This window comes from Lactuca virosa, chromosome 3, assembly GCF_052849685.1.
Source record: "Lactuca virosa cultivar CGN04683 chromosome 3, Lactuca_virosa_CGN04683_v6, whole genome shotgun sequence".
NCBI lineage: Eukaryota > Viridiplantae > Streptophyta > Magnoliopsida > Asterales > Asteraceae > Lactuca > Lactuca virosa.
In genome coordinates this window covers 41,737,504-41,754,611 of record NC_136428.1, presented here as the reverse complement: position 1 = coordinate 41,754,611, position 17,108 = coordinate 41,737,504, and the positions used below count along the sequence as shown (strand labels likewise).

General features: G+C 29.3%; 1 protein-coding gene across 6 annotated transcripts; it reads right to left on the bottom strand.

Moving 5' to 3' along the window:
• Positions 1–11,606: 11,606 nt before the first annotated feature.
• LOC145165538 (putative transcription factor KAN2) lies at positions 11,607–16,812 on the bottom strand. Of its 6 annotated transcripts, none has more exons than XM_079084278.1 (7): positions 15,720–16,811; positions 15,454–15,530; positions 14,119–14,164; positions 13,829–13,997; positions 12,807–12,867; positions 11,958–12,095; positions 11,607–11,867 (listed from the first exon to the last, which is right to left on the bottom strand). In XM_079084278.1, exons 1-6 carry the CDS (start codon positions 16,393–16,395, stop codon positions 11,991–11,993), a joined length of 1,134 nt encoding a protein of 377 aa, XP_078940404.1. In that variant the 5' UTR covers positions 16,396–16,811; the 3' UTR covers positions 11,607–11,867; positions 11,958–11,990. The 6 variants fall into 6 exon arrangements, with proteins under 6 accessions (XP_078940404.1, XP_078940403.1, XP_078940402.1 ...); XM_079084277.1 differs by having other exon boundaries at positions 11,962–12,095; XM_079084276.1 differs by having other exon boundaries at positions 11,607–12,095.
• Between the last annotated feature and the right edge of the window lie 296 nt (positions 16,813–17,108).

The window sequence follows — 17,108 nt, the reverse complement described above, 5'->3', positions numbered from 1 at the left end:
TTTCATTCAACATATTTTTAAAACATGCTTAAAGATTTATTCAACACATTATCAAGAATAACATTTTCAAAAAAATGGATTTTATATGAAACATATTTTATTCTTTAAGAATTACTAATTACATTAATTCTTACAGAATAAGACTATAAACAACAATTACATTCATTCTGAAAAAAAAAATAACTAATAATGGTTACAAATTACATTTGTTCTTGAAGGTTAAAACTAAAAATGATTAAAAGGGATAAAAAAACCTCAAAAACACTAATCAATTCTGAAATAATATTATTGTTAAGAATCACTTTATACATACTAGCAGAATACATTCTGATAGAATACACTCTTGTTCTCTCCATGTTTTCTTCTTTTTCCACATCAATGACAGCCTCTTAAAAACCTAAATCCATAAAGAAAAATCATTAGTTTGAACAACGATCTTTGCAAATTTAAAATAAAAAAGAAAACTAAACTGTGATCAAATCTCTATGTAATGCACACTTATCTACTAAAAAATCTTCCAACATATAAATAGTAAAATTCTATTAGAATGCAAGAGAAAAATTCTATTAGAATGCAATAGTAAAATTCTATTAGAATGCATTATCAACATATAAATACTAAAATTTTATCAGAATAAAACAGTAAAATTCTAGAAGAATTTATTATCAATATATAAATAATTAACCAAAACAATGATCGGAAGACATGAATAAAAAATATTATCAGATTTTTATCTTCTCAATTTATTAACAATCAAATGAATAACAGATATCTAACCATGGTTTTGTGTGGCGTCAAAATGTTAGTTTCATTTGGTTTTCCAGTGCTCCAACACATTAAGGACTTTATAAAACAAACGCAAAGGAAAACGAATCAGAAATTTATCCAGTCATTCGAGTTCCAGGTATACTGAATCAAAATCTAATAGAGAAAAAAGTATAAAACTTGCTTGAAATATATAAATAAGCAATTGAATTTACGGAATTTAGTTGAATCAAATTTATAGAATTCAAGTAAAAAATGATGACCAAACTCTCGAACCCGTCATATATAGTCAACAAAAGGTTTAGAACAACAATTCGCATTTCAAATTGATAATATTTTTCACAAATTCTTCCAAATCTACAAGAAAATTCTTCCAAATCTTCCAAATTGATAATATTTTTCACAAACTCTTCAATATTTTTCACAAATTCTTCCAAATCTACAAGAAAATTAAAAAAAAAAGCTGATTAATGCAAGAACACTCATAGAAATGTATATGTATATATTTTATAATATTCATATGTGATTATATCATGTAAGATTTACATGTGATTATATAATGTGATATTCATATGTGACTGTATCTTCTAATATTTAAATCTAAAACTCACAATAAACTTTAAAAAAAAATTAATGAAGAACACTCACACAAAATGCATGTGTGCATATAGATGTAATTCATATATGATTCACTTGTGATTTACATGTGAATTGCATGTAATTAATATGTGATTCACTTGTGATTTATATGTGAGATAAATGTGATTCATATGTGAATTACATGTGAATTATATGTGATTCATATGTGAATTAAATATGAATCACATGTAATTCATGTGATTCACTTGTGATTTACATGTAATTCATGTGATTCACTTATTACATGTGAATCTCACGTAATTCATATGTTATTCACTTTGTGAATTCATATGTGATTCACTTGTGAGATTAATATTAATGCAATGTAATAATCACATGTGAATACCACCTATTATTCGTATATAAGATTAATACAATGTAATAATCACATGTGAATACCATGTATATTCATATGTGAACATATCATGTAATAATCACATGTGAATATCATGTAAGATTCACATGTGAATAACATATATAAATATATTCACGTGTGAATATATCACATAATATTGGTAATCATAAATGTTATAAGTAAACATAAAAGAGAAAAAGAAGTGTCAAAAGTGAAATGTGAGTTTTAGACCTATCGATTCATGATGAGAAACGAGCTCTCCAAATATTGTGATGAGAATTTGCCTTTGAGCAAACTTCCACAACTACAAACGCAATATTTTCTCTTTCTTTATCACAATCAAGCCACAATACAAGCCATTGACACTTTATGGCCTTTAACAAGCTCTCAATTCTCACACATCTAAACCAAATATATCAATCACCAACATTCATTTAAAACTCAATCCACTACCATGAAAAAAACAAACATAAACACATTATATTATCACCTATGTTTAAAAACAGACAATAAAAAAAATAGTGTAAGCTATTAAATATAAAACCCAAAAAAATGTTAGCTCACCTTAAAATGGAAAAAATAGTTTATATGCACTTGATGTTGAAAACATTTAGCTCATAATACAATCAAGGTGCAAACATATCACATTAAACATTTAGTGCTATTTTTTTATTGCTGATAAGCAAATTCTAAGTGGCATGAGATACGAACAGATAAAACTCATGTATATTCCCAAAAAGACATAAATGCAACTATATTTGCCGACAATGGCACAATACACATCATCAAGAGCAAAACACATGAACTTTTTTGAAAATTGGTTAGTAGTAAATAGATAAAGGACAAACAATTAGTCGATTCAGTAAGCAATAATACAAATTCAACAACACTAAAAATATTAATAACAGAAAAATAGCTTAAAAGGCAAAGCCCTTTCACAATGTAATACTTTAGAGAAATAAAGTGAAGAGAATTAAAGGGAGAAAGCAATGGATTGATCCACTCAAACAACATAGTTTCATAATTAAGTACTATAAACTATAAACAAAACCTTGATCAGATAACAAAATCCTATCAGGTAATATTCAATCGAAACCTAAATCCAAATTATAAAAATTGTAATTATTTGTTTAACTAAACATTAAAAAATGAGAGTTGAAAGCAATTTGAAACTCACAGAAGGTATCAACAAACCTTCACACACAAAGATTCATATAATGTATATATTTAAGGCTAGTGGGTGTGGACAACTAGTTAAGGGGTGTTATCACACCCAAAAGTTGTCACCTCACATGCCATGTCAATATGATGTTATAACACCAAATGGAGGAAATGAGCAACTAGTTATAACACTCCATGTCATCATTTCTTTTTTCTTTTTTTTTCGATTTATTTTTTCATTTTTAAACAAAATTAATTAAAAGATATTATTTAAATAAAACTTGTTTTTTTGAATTAAACATAACATCTAAAAAACATTTCAAAAAACATAACATTTAATAATAATAATAGTAATAATAACAATAATTGATAAAAAAATAGATTATATAAATCAGGGTCCAAATCTGATTTGTAAGACAAATTTGGCTAGGGATTTAACTCATAAGAATGTAGAACTTGAGGGGCTAAAACTGCCCAAACCGAAAAGGTATTGTCTTCTTCATTGTTACCGCTACGCACACACGGGAGGGTAATTCTCACCATTTTTAGACCTGCAGCGTCCAAAAACTCCCGTTGCCCTTCGTTACCGTGACCACGACCAGTAACGTAACGCAGAAAAACGAGAGGCCGGGGCGGTGTGCTGGCGTTACCACGCCGTTTTTTCAGTGTCATGTCACAAAAACGGGAGTGGGCGTTGTCCACACCGTTTAGTCTAAAATATGTTATAATTTGAGAAAAGAACTTATATTCTTTTCCTTTTCTGGTGAAAGTAATCAAATATTATTATATTCATCAAGTCTGTAAAAATCACTAGGTGGAGATTAATCGGGAATTAATTGGGGATCTTAAGTTCTTAATAAAATTATTTAAAAAATTAATATATATCCTTGAAAAATAAGTATTTGAAAATTTTAAATTTTAAGAATTTGAAACTTTGAAATTTTAGTATAATATTTTAAAATTTAAAACTAAAATTTGAAAATTTATAACTTTGGTGTAATATTTGAAAATTAAAAAATTTGAATTTTTTAAATATTTCCAGCCTATGACCACGGAGGACTGCCAACGGCCGCCAAGCCCGAGTTTGACCGATTTTGACCAATTTCCGTCAAACACCCTAATCGTAATCGGTTCAAGGTCGTCAAACGATTAATCGGCCGCCAAGGCCGATTTCTGCAACACTAATATTCACACACATATAGGAAGGATCATAATCAAATAAACGTCTCCTATGTATGTAGGACTTGCTTATATATAAAAATCATTAAATACGAACATTATGAGTAAAAAATTACTCGTAATAAAGAGACTTGATTAGACAAACGTTATCACCAACGATCGCAATCTGTGAATTCGTATCCAGAGCTAAGATACTTCAAAATCAACAACTAGCATAATAAATACAAGAATTAACGAAAAAACAACATTCAGAAAAATCAAGTTGAAGCTTAGTTCACTGGAAAACGTAGAACAAAAAAAGTGAATTTAAAAATTAAAACCTTAAGGCGGGGGAGTCGTGATCCTCTTTAGTAGAGGAAACGTCATCGATTTTAAAATCTGAAGTCGTCCACAACCTAACGAAACTCTAAAGCCATTAACTATTCAAATCAATTCACGGATTCATGATCGACAAAAGCTTGGGATTCACCATGGACGGTAGTGATCGTGTAGGTTTACATGGAGTCGGTGGTGTGTAGGTTTTTGGGGAAGTCCGGTGAAAAATGTGAATTAAATCCATTACCATGCTAATCGATAACAACCAGGCTCTTGTGATACACTCCGATCATCAATTCCATATTCAGATACAATGAAGATCTAATGAAGTTGTTTATGGATCTGGTGCATTGTTGGTAACCACAACCACCACAGTTGATTCCATCGGAGGTAGAGGCATTCATTGACGAGCGAGTGGAGAGGGATGACCTAGATCTGTTGATTCGTGGATTAAACGTTTGCGACCAGGACATTAGAGAGTGCATATGTGAGAAGGAAACAGTAGATTCCAAACAATGGTGTTGGACTTTGGCGAATGATATTCGAATGGAAGAGAGAAATTCGACTTTTGTTAATTGTACCTTCTTCACGTTGAAGATCGGCTTCAACCTAGTGATCCATAGCACAATTTTAATGTGCTGATTCTTCAATTTGTCGTCAACGAACTAGAGATTAGGGAGTATGGTGGATGGTTGGAGACGGGATGAAGGGAAGAGAGAGAGAGATGTGAAGATGGGGAGAAAAAGAGTATGGATTTGGTTTGACCTGAATGGATTCAATATGACTTAGGGGTTAAATTATGTTTCCCAAAATGCCCCTGGTTAATTTTTGTTTTGATACCCCCGCATATTCTTTTTTGTAAGTATTTACAAAACTGCCATAAATCATCCCGACCTTCTATTATTTTGATCTAACGGCTCTTATTTGGTTCTTAGGTTCTCACAAAACTATAAGTTCTCAAATGATCATTATATATATATATATATATATATATATATATATATATATATATATATATATATATATATATATATAAGAAAAGTTTTTGGGGTGGTTATGCATGATATATTTATTTCATATTTATTTAATTTGGGTTTAATATTCTCTAAGAAATTTACAAGTTTTAATAAGTATGATTCAGAGACAAGACCAGTGATTGGTTGGATTAGCGTAAAACGCGTAGATAAGGACGTAAGTCGCGATGCCGGAACACAATCATCGTCGAGACGATTCGCCTCTGTTCATCGTTATTAAAACAAGTAAGTTTTCTTATAGAATTTTAAAGCAAAATTAATTGAATATGAGTAAATTTTCACGCATACTATCCAAAAAATATATTCCTGGTAAAAATATCGACAATGAACAAGATTATGATAATCAAATAAATTCTATTGAAGAAACCGTTAATGGCATAGAACAAAGTTTGAATGATTGGACAATACCTAAAACTAATGTTAATACAATATATAGAATAGGAACTTTTGACTATTTTCAAGGTTATTCTATTAAAATGACAGAACAAACTTTGTCTATTGGTCAAAACCAACAAAATTTACATTTATTATCATCACGATCTATTCTAGAACATAGAATGAAATATAAATTTTTACATGTTGGTTTAGTCCAAATTGCTATCAAGCCTTTATTCAGACTTGGAATAGATGCCCCTGTTCTCCTTATTTTAAGAGACAAGAGACATAAAGATTATCAAAATTCTATTTTAGCTATGGCTGAAACATATATTGCTAACGGACCTATTTATTTCAATTGTTATCCAAATTTTTCTATAGGGTTATTTGATAAAAATATTTTAGATACTTTAGTGTTGACTGTAGAAACAAAAAATTTAGAATTTAAAGATGATACGAAGCCTTTAGCAATAATTTATCGTGTTTGTTACAAAACCATGACAACTATACTTGAACCGAAAACACGTTTATCGAGTCCTAAAAATGAAACAATTATTTTTGAAGCAAATACTAACCATACCAAAGTTCACACACCAAAAAGGTTAAAATGGTCTGATATAACTCAATCATGTAACTGGAATTTACAAAATGTTATCGATCCAAAACCTCTAGACTCTTCAAAACAAATCTCAAATATTATAGAATATAATGATGGTTCAGTAGATATAAATTTTTCTTCCTTAAAAATTTCATCATCCAGATTATCGACTTCTTTTATCCCAGAAACAAGTTCTTCAAAATCTCCGTTATCAAAGTCAAGATCTTTAAAACTAAAAACTGTTGACTATACTAATTCTATTCCCAAACCATTATATCAAGATGACCAAAATAGTGAAAATAGTTTTCCTAGTCCTACTAAATCAGATTTTATCGATGAACTCCAAAATTTTAAACAACAAATATGAGTTCTAAAGTACAAATTAATTGTTCAAAAAATAATAAGCTTTGGGCTAATATGTTAAAAAGACATTGGAAGATAAATTCTAATATATGCAAAACCATTCAACGTTTAGAAGAAACTAGAATTCATGAAGATTATAATTTATACAAAATACTTCCATATACTAATGAATATAATAAACAAATAGAAAAAATTTCTAGGCTAACAATAGGAATAAAAAAATACGAAAAATCACGAAGTCATAATTTAGAATCAATAAAACATATTTCTTCAATCCTAACAAAAACAACCTGTTAAAATGAATTTCTCAAATTTAGAATATCAAGTTGACTTTGATTACTTAAAAAATATTGAGTATTTCAAAGATTACAATAATAAAAAAAGAGCTTGGCACGAAGAAAATTTTTCATACTACTTAAGATTTCTCCATTTATGCCTTTGGGAAGATTATGTTTTATCAAACAAAATTCATTATCCTTTTTTTCAATAGTTTGAGTTAATTTATGCCTCTAAACATAAAATAAATTACCCATTTAAAAATAATTCTGTCACTCCCATTTTAGAGAAAAAATATAATGATATTATTTCTAATAAAGAAATTATTGCTAATTTTCCACCAAAAGGAGAAATTATTATTAACGATATGTTTATTGCGACTCCTTTAGTTCAAGCCCCAAATCAATTAATTACAGAAAAGGGTCTTCAAAAAATCATTTATCAAAATAATTATGCAAACGAAACCTTATTTAGTATTACCGAGCATTTAGTTAAAATTGAAGAAAAAATTTTCAAAGACAAGAATGATAATAAGCAAGATATGGCAAGCACTAGCAATATAAGTTTTGTTCCTTGTCAAATCGATGGTAATTTTAATCTAGGAAATACGGATTTAATTAACGAATTAGAAAAAAGACTTTCAAAACTCCATATCTCAAACACTAACAGTATTAATACCCTTACAAATGATGAAGCTGAAAATAGTGATATTAATAGTGAAACAAATTTTGAAACCCTTGCTCAACAATTTGATAATTCAAATGATGATATTAGTCAACTCACTAATGATTTTTCAAATCTTAATAAAATTCATCAATCAAAGCGAAGCTCTTTCGGAAAGAATCCAAAGCCAACCATAAGAAATTATTGGAATAGGCCCTCTCTTCCAGATGTTCAACTAGAAGAACGGACTTTTCAATTTGATCGTTCTCAATATGATGGTAATTCTGTTTATGAATGGAATGTTGATGGCCATTCTGAACATCAAATTATGAATATTGTACAAGAAATGACTATGGCTGCTAATGCTTATAAAGCTCATAATAATACTCAACTTCAAATTGTTAATATTATTACTTCCGGTTTTACTGGTAGTCTCAAAGGATGGTGGGATTTCTATATTTCACAAGAAGAAAAAAGATTATATTTTATCTGCTAAGAAAACTATTATAAAACAGGAAAATAATCAACAAATACAAACGTTTGAAGATGATATGATTAACACTTTAATTTTTGCTATTATCAAAAACTTTGTAGGAGATCCTACTACTTTTCAAGAAAAAACTTCAGAAATTTTAATGAATTTACATTGCAGAAAACTTACTGATTTTAGATGGTATAAAGATAATTATCTTGTTAAAGTTTTTTCAAGACCTGATTGTAAAGAGTCTTATTGGAAAGAACGTTTTATAGCTGGCCTTCCAAAACTCTTTGCAGAAAGAGTTAGACAAAAATTAAGAGAAAATTTTAATAATACCATCCCTTATCAAAATTTAACTTATGGAGATCTAATAAACTACATTAATAAAGAAGGATTAGCAGTTTGTGCTGATCTTAGGTTTAAAGAAAAGCTCAAAAAGGATAGAATTAACAGTAAAAATGAATTGGGAAATTTTTGCCAATAATATGGTTATCAGCCCTTGAATGGTCCGTCTACTTCAAAATCTAAAGTATATAAGAAAAGACCTTCAAAATATTTCAGAAAAAAGAATTATAATCTTCCAGAAAATTATAAAAAAGGCCAAGATTATGCGTCAAAATCTAAAAAACCTTATAAACCAAATTATAAAAAATCTAAGAGAAAATCAAAAGATATTATTATTTGTCATAAATGTGGGCGTAATGGTCATACACCTAATAATTGTTATGCTAAGACAAAAATAAATGAGTTAAATGTTTCTGATGATTTAAAAGAACAAATAAGAAAGATTATTTTAAATACTGATTCAGATTCCGATGAAAGTATTTCTGATTTTCAAACAAATTATTTAAATATTCTCGAAAATACTACGTCAAGTTCAGAAGATTCTGATGTTTGCGAATATATTGGTAAATGTCATTGTAAAAATTTAATCAATGTAATTACTAGTAGTTCTATTAACGTTCTTTCACAAGATGATAAAGATCTTTTAAACTCTCTTGATTCTATAAAAGATAAAAATATCCAAGAATTATTAATAAAGCAGATGCTTAATAAAACTAATAACATAACTCCTGATAATAATGAAAATTTTAATTTAAAAAATATATATGAAAGATTTACTGAAGCAAAGCCAATCTCTATGCAAGAACTTCAAGAAGAATTAAAAATAGTAAAACAAGAAATAAAAGAAATAAAAAATAAAATTTTAATTTTAGAAAAAGAAAAACCTTCTATTTTTAAAAACAAAAATATAGAAATTAATAAAGAAGAAGAAAATAAAATTGAAAATGTAACTATTGGAAAAATTATAAATAATCAAGTTTCTCAAAAATGGAACACTCAAATTACTTTAGTCAAGGATAATTTTAAAATCAACCTAACTGCTTTAATTGATAGTGGTGCTGATATGAATTGTATTCAAGAAGGAATTTTTCCTACACAATTCTATGAAAAAACTGTATCTAGACTTACTGATGCCGGAGGTACAAAATTAATTGTAAATTATAAAATTTCTGATGTTCATATTTGTAATAACCAAGATTACTGTTATAAAACTCACCTAATTTTAGTAAAAGATCTATCTTCTCCTTTAATTCTAGGAACACCTTTTATTACAAAACTATATCCTTTTATGGTTCATGATGATGGTATAAGAACCAATGTTTTTGGAAAAGAAATTATATTTAAATTTTGTGAACCTCCTCTATATTCAACAATTAATGTCCTTAATTATAAAACACAACAAGCTAAATATCTTATTAACGAAATAAATAATGTTCAAATAACTAATCAATTAAATGACAATAATATTCAAAATAAAATAATAGGTTTAAAATTAAAATTTGAAAAAAATGTCTGTTCTAATATTCCTAATGCCTTTTGGAATAGAAAACAACATATTGTAAAATTACCGTATATAAAATTTTTTGATGAAAATGATATTACTTCAAAATCTAGAGCCATTCACATGAATAGTGAACTAGAAAGTCATTGTAAAAATGAAATTCAAGATTTAATAAATAAAAAACTTATAAGACCTTCTAAATCATCATGGTCTTGTTCAACATTTTATGTTATGAATCCCGCAGAATTAGAAAGAGGATCACCAAGACTAGTTATCAATTATAAACCTTTAAACAAAGTTTTAGAATGGATTCGTTATCCTATTCCTAATAAACGAGATTTGCTAAAAAAAACTTTATGATTCAAATATATTTTCAAAGTTTGATATGAAATCAGGATTTTGGCAAATACAACTTCATGAGGAAGATAAATAAAAAACTGGTTTTAATGTTCCTTTCGGGCATTTTGAATGGAATGTAATGTCTTTTGGATTAAAAAATGCCCCTTCTGAATTCCAAAATATTATGAATGATATCATAATTCCTATAAGTAGTTTTGCTATTGCTTATATTGACGATGTCCTAATTTTTTCAACATCAATTGATCAACATTTCAAACATTTAAATCAATTTTATGATTTAATTTATCAAAATGGTTTAGCTGTCTCTGCAGCAAAAATGCATTTATTTAAAGATGAAATTCGTTTTTTAGGGCATGATATTGTCAAAAACACTATTAGACCTATTACAAGAAGTTTGCAGTTTTCTACTAAATTTCCTGATGAAATTAAGGATAAAAAGCAACTTCAAAGATTTTTAGGATGCTTAAATTATATCCATGATTTTTTCAAAGATTTAGGGAGTATATGTAAACCACTTTATAACAGATTAAAAGATAATCCTGAACCATGGACTCAAAAACATACAGATATAATTAAATATATAAAACAAAAGGTTCCTACTTTGCCATGTTTAAATTTACCTCATCTCAATGCCAATATCATAGTTGAAACCGATGCTAGTGATATTGGATTCGGAGGAATTCTAAAACAAAAATTTGTTAATTCAAAAGAAGAACAATTGGTTCGATATTACTCTGATGCATGGAATGATACACAAAAAAATTATTCAACTGTCAAAAAAGAAATTTTAAGCATTGTTTTATGTATTAAAAAATTTGAAGATGATTTATTTATGAAAAGTTTTTAACTAAGAATAGATTGTCAATCTGCAAAAACTATTTTTGAAAAGGATGTGAAAAATATTATTTCCAAACAAATTTTTGCTCGATAGCAAGCCCTTTTAGGTAACTTTGATTTCGAAATAGAATTCATAAAAGGCGAAAATAATTCGCTTCCTAACTTTCTTTCTCGAGAATTTTTGCAGGGAAAATGAGTTCATCGTTCTCTTCCAAACATGATGACAAGAAACCCGTTTATATATATATATATATATATATATATATATATATATATATATATATATATATATATATATATATATATATATATATATATATATATATATATATATATATATATATTTCTCTTTCTAGGGTAGATGATACAAAACTTTAACTGGATTTCATTCATATCTTCGTACCCAGAACATTATATGATGAAAATGTAATATATATTATGAAAAGGGCAGACATCAATCTCTCACAAATTAGAGATGAAGGACCTGCTTTTCAAACACTCCACCCTTTTGTTGCTTTCTGTCTTTCTTGTCTCCTTGTCTTTCTTTAGCTCTTTTTTCCTTCTTTTCTTTCCTTTACTTTCCTTTCTCTCCTCATATTTGAAGTGGTACTGATTCTCTTTCACTAGCTCCCATTTAAAAACACAATTATATCAAAATGAGTAGTGTATATATATATATATATATATATATATATATACATGCTGATACATACATACATATATAAATATACGCTTGTCATCACATTCTAGTGTGGTCTTCCCAAAGTGAACTCCAGATTAGGTTTCTTGGGGCTTGATGAGCTCACTTCTGACAACCGCTCATAATGCGGGCCTTTTAAATTCATATCCTTCTGAAAGATCGTTTACCATGAAAACTGCATCAAGTTATAATATACCATAATGAAAGAAAGAGCACATAACTATATATGTATGTGCATGTGTAGTGTGTAATTAACATGAGATGTGATAATGTTTCTGAGAAAAAGCTAGCTAAGTGAAAATCATAATCTAAAGAATCGTGTTGTAATTAATGTGTTCATATGGGTATTTATAGATATCATTCCCTTAGTTGATGCACTTTTGTTTTGTAATTCGGTAATTTTGGTTATTCAATGGCGTCATCATATGATATATATATTAATGTTATTACCTGTCAAAAATACTAAGTGGACACTCTTCAAGGCATTAAAAATCTATTCATATTGTACTTTATATATCATGAATCGTCTTTGTATTGTTTGCATATAAGGTTTATAATGCAGCTAGCACCCTTTAGCCTTGTTTTCTCTTAATAGCTTTAGCTTAAAGAAGGGTGTGATTGACCAAAAAATAATTTGGTGACTTGAATCAGCTTTTCAAAAGCTTTGTTCTTTCTTTCTTTCTTTCTTCCATCTTTACATAACATTCTCATGGATTTTGGAATATATTTATATCTTCCCATGCAAAAGCATAAAACTACTATTATCAGATAAAAGAGTGTATGAAAAGTAGCAAAAGGAGATTTACTCACTTGTTAAATTATTTAAGTAATTTGAAAAGATGAATTAAAAATTCATATATACCTCAAGATATAGTTTGTTTCCTTCGGAATCTCTATGTTCTCCATGCAACCAAGCCTCCCTGCTAGAAAGATCAGTAAATTAACGAGGGAATTTTTCCAATCAGTGGTAAGTCCATATGGAAATCGAACTCTCAAAAATGCTATCTACCATGTTTTATTTATACCCAGTTTCTCATTTATATTTCTTTGTAGATAAATCCAAAAATCAACCCATGTGAAATGCCATTACTCATACACACCAAGATACAATAGAGGACGAAAGGGAAGTTTACAACACATAGAGATAAACAGCTGAGAGAAGGTAAGAGAAAGGTTCGAATTTAACGGATTTGCATCCACAATTTTTTTCACAAAAGAGATTAACTTTGAAACCAAATTCTACACGTAGTTTAAAATGGAAGAACCTGATATATATACACGATATATGAAGATTATTTAAGTATTTATGTTGAAGTTATGTTCATTATATTATTATTATTATTATTATTTTATTTTTATTTTTTTTGAACTGCAAATCTATTCTAACCCTTGAAGTCATTTGATAGTTATGTTGGTTATATAATCTGAAAATATCCTATGGACATATAATAATGGTGAACGATTCAGAGTCTTGTTAATTAATAGTCATCATCCTTATAAATGTTGGATCAAGAACATGAAATCCTTATTTTGATACGTAAATGAGATTAATAAGGCTAGGGTTGATCTAATTATAATTTGCAGGCCACAAAACCTTAATATTCCATGGGTTGTCCTGAAATTTGATAAATGTTTGAAAAGTACTGTTACACATTTGCTTTTTTGAATGGTATATGATATAGAAAAGCCTAAAGTTGAAAAGTTGCCATCAATAATTTTTCGTTATATATGTCCACATAAAAAACTTTTTATTTTGTGTGTGTGTGTGTGCAAGGGTCGGGGGGGCATCCTTTGGGGTGAAGATTGTACCAATTCTTTCACCACAATAAAGTTTCCTTACATAAAATATAATAATAAATTTCAACAGCTGAGAAAAGTTTTCACCTTGAAGAATTGCTCCATAGACCATACTGACAATCTTTCTCTTGGTGAACACTAGACCTTCCTCCATGTTCCGTTGATAACTGATCTGTCTGTCTTGGGTTACGAATATCAAACATGATATCGTCAGAATTATCCCCAGATGACCCATTCTCGTAAATATCAGATTGCCCTAATTAATATTTCATGGAAACCATTCGGGTTAATAATTAAATAAATAAAAATGATAACAAACTATCACTGTGAGATAAAAATGGAGTCCAACATAATTAAGTTCAACAACAAAGCTTTACCTGAAGACACTGGAGCTCGATCAGTTGTCTTTACTGTTCGGTACATCTGCAACACAAAATGAAACCAACAATAAATTATGGAAATATAATAATTTTTTCTGCTTATAAAACATTTTTATATTCAGTTGTCTCAACATTTCAAAATTTTTAATTTCACGCACAAGATTTATTATATTACAACACGATTTCATTTTCAATGAATCCTATGTAATTTTATCTAGTACTTATCCTTTTTATCACATTTTCACCGTATTATAATAATACAAAAAATATAGAAATGTCTATATATGATGCATGGTATATGTAAAATCAGAAGTACTAACATGATTAAATGATGAAGAGTACATGACGGTAGCATATGCGATAATGCATTGACAATGTGTGTGTATATATATATATATATATATATATATATATATATATATATATATATATATATATATATATATATATATATATATATATATATATGCGTGTGTACAAAACTACAAATGTAAGACTGACCAATTGACTTAACTATGGTTGATAGATGTAATGCATGGTTAAGACAGAAACCACATGTGATGCTAGACATATACAAACATATCATTGACAAATGATGGCGTTTTTGTACTCTCTCATATCTCAAGTTTTCCTCTGAAAAAGGATAAAAATATTCAATTCAACCCCTCACGGTGTAGACTTGTGTTGGCTTGGACCCTATGACTGTGTTTTCAATTCCTCGGGCTTTGTCTTACTATGCATCTCTCTCTCTCTCTCTCTCTCTCTCTCTCTCTCTATATATATATATATATATATATATATATATATATATATATAACCTTATGACTATCAATATTATACATGTCTAAATACATGGATGGTTCGTAATTTTAAGCAAAAAGCTGAACTGATAAGCTATGTTTATGCAGAACGATCAGATCTGGTAGTAGTAAGCAGGAGAGAGACAAGTGCCAAGGATTAGAGATGCCTCTCTGCAGCTATAAATGCATTGGAAATTGTAATTCTTTAAAATTATATGGAAACTATAAATAAGTTTCTTCTAATAATGCAAAGTGCGCCTTACAGTGCTAAAGTCAAAAAGAAAATAAAATCTGAATCTGGATGCATATATATATATATATATATATATATATATATATATATATATATATATATATATATATATATCCAAGATTTCAGTATGAAGGTGCTCTGGGAGTGTACGTACTATGTATTTACACACTAGACAGACAATGCATCTTGCAAAGTAATTATGTTTTTGTTCTTCTAAAATATTAAAATAAATATAAGAAAAATATTTGAACTTATGGGAGAAACGGAGGGTAAATTAACCTGCAAGTGAGATTTAACATGTGACAAAGTTAAATCTTTCACATCCATTAGCTCAAGAACTGACTTGGGTGTTGCTCCTAAAATCATTACACAAACCAATTATATGATCAGTGTATGAAAATGTAATAAGAAGAAACAGTAATTCTAAGATGAACACCGTATTTAAAAGGATTTAATTTAAGGAGAAGAAGAAGAAGAAGAAGAAGAAGAAGAAGAAGAAGAAGAAGAAGAAGAAGAAGAAGAAGAAGAAGAAATTTAGACAATACTTTCATGGCCGCCTAAAAGCTCAACAGCATGGACAAAGCGAGCATGAAGGGTAGTCGTCCAGCGCATCCTCGGAGCCCTCATACTGCGTTTGGACGGGAACCTCGATGATAAAAATCTTGATCGCACAATATTGTTAATATTATTGTTATGAATTAGAGAACTGGTGGTCGTAGAATTAGTGCAGGAATCTAACGAAGGTTGGTTCTTATGATGCGGATTGGCCATTATCGGGAAATTGGGAGGGGTATTCTGGTAATAAACAGGAATTCCTCTTATAGGTCTCAAGAAACCTAATTCTGAACTAAACCCAGCCTGATGATGGTGTTGGTGGTGTTGGTAAGGATACATATTTGATGATGATGTGTTGGTGTTTTGAGTAGAGAGGAGATTGTGGAAATGGGTGAGGTCGGAATTTGTAGAGTGAATATTAGGGTTCGACAAGGAAAGCCCGAAAGAGGGTTCTGGTCTTCTTGTTGAGCCATGTTGTTGCTGCTGTTGCTGTTGTTGGTGTAGTTGTTGAGAGTTAAAAGCTCTTTTCCATAGATTTCCCAAATCCAAATCATGGTGATCTTGATCAGATGCTGTTGATGATGTTCTCCAAGCTTTTGAAGTGGGTTTGCTGGTGGGTGGACTGATTTGAAGAGACAAGTCTGGTTGTGCTGGAAAGAGCTCCATTTCAGCTACCAAGTTCTCTACTTTTCTCTAACCCTCCTTCTGATCGGCAAAATGGCTAACACTCGAACCAGTAAACACAAGGAAATATATAGAGGTCTAGAAGGCCATGATAACTTGTTCTCTCCTCCCTAGCCTGTTCTTCCTGCAATCTTGAAGGTTGTGAACCTTGGATATGGTGGTCTTGAGAGGTTAAAACGATGATGGGTTTGTTTCTGTTATGTGTGATCTATGTTTTGAAAGTATGATGATGAAGGGTTTCTCTCAAGAATTCTTGAGATGGGATTTGTCTAATCAATGGTGAATTGGGAGTAGTTGTGGAGTTCTTGAGAGAGAGAGAGTGGGGGTGAGAGATGACAAGGTATTAAGTGAATGGTTGCATCTTTTATGTGAAGTATATGTGAGAAAATGACACTTGAAGAGACGGAGAGAGAGAGAGAGAGAGAGAGAGAGAGAGAGAGAGAGAGAGAGAGAGAGAGAGAGAGAGAGAGAGAGAGATGCTTTCTTTTATGTGGACGTGGGAGTAGGGAAAGAAGAAAGGAAGAAAAAAAGATGAGAAAGGAAAAAAATAAAAATAAAAATAAAAAAAGGTAAATACGTTAGAGAAATGATTCCTTTACCATCTTTTCCTTTTCTTCTTATTTTTTCCTTTTTATATTTAATATCTATTACTCCATCCCTTCTATGAAAATGACAATAAACCTTTATCTAAATTC

Coding starts and splice junctions, on each gene's coding strand:
- LOC145165538 (XM_079084276.1), bottom strand. CDS start 16,395: ATGGAGCTCTTTCCAGCACAACCAGACTTGTCTCTTCAAATCAGTCCA. Junction 14,165..15,453: donor ATGTTAAATCTCACTTGCAG/GTTAATTTACCC, acceptor TTTGTGTTGCAG/ATGTACCGAACAGTAAAGAC. Junction 12,096..12,806: donor GAAACAAACTATATCTTGAG/GTATATATGAAT, acceptor ACGATCTTTCAG/AAGGATATGAATTTAAAAGG.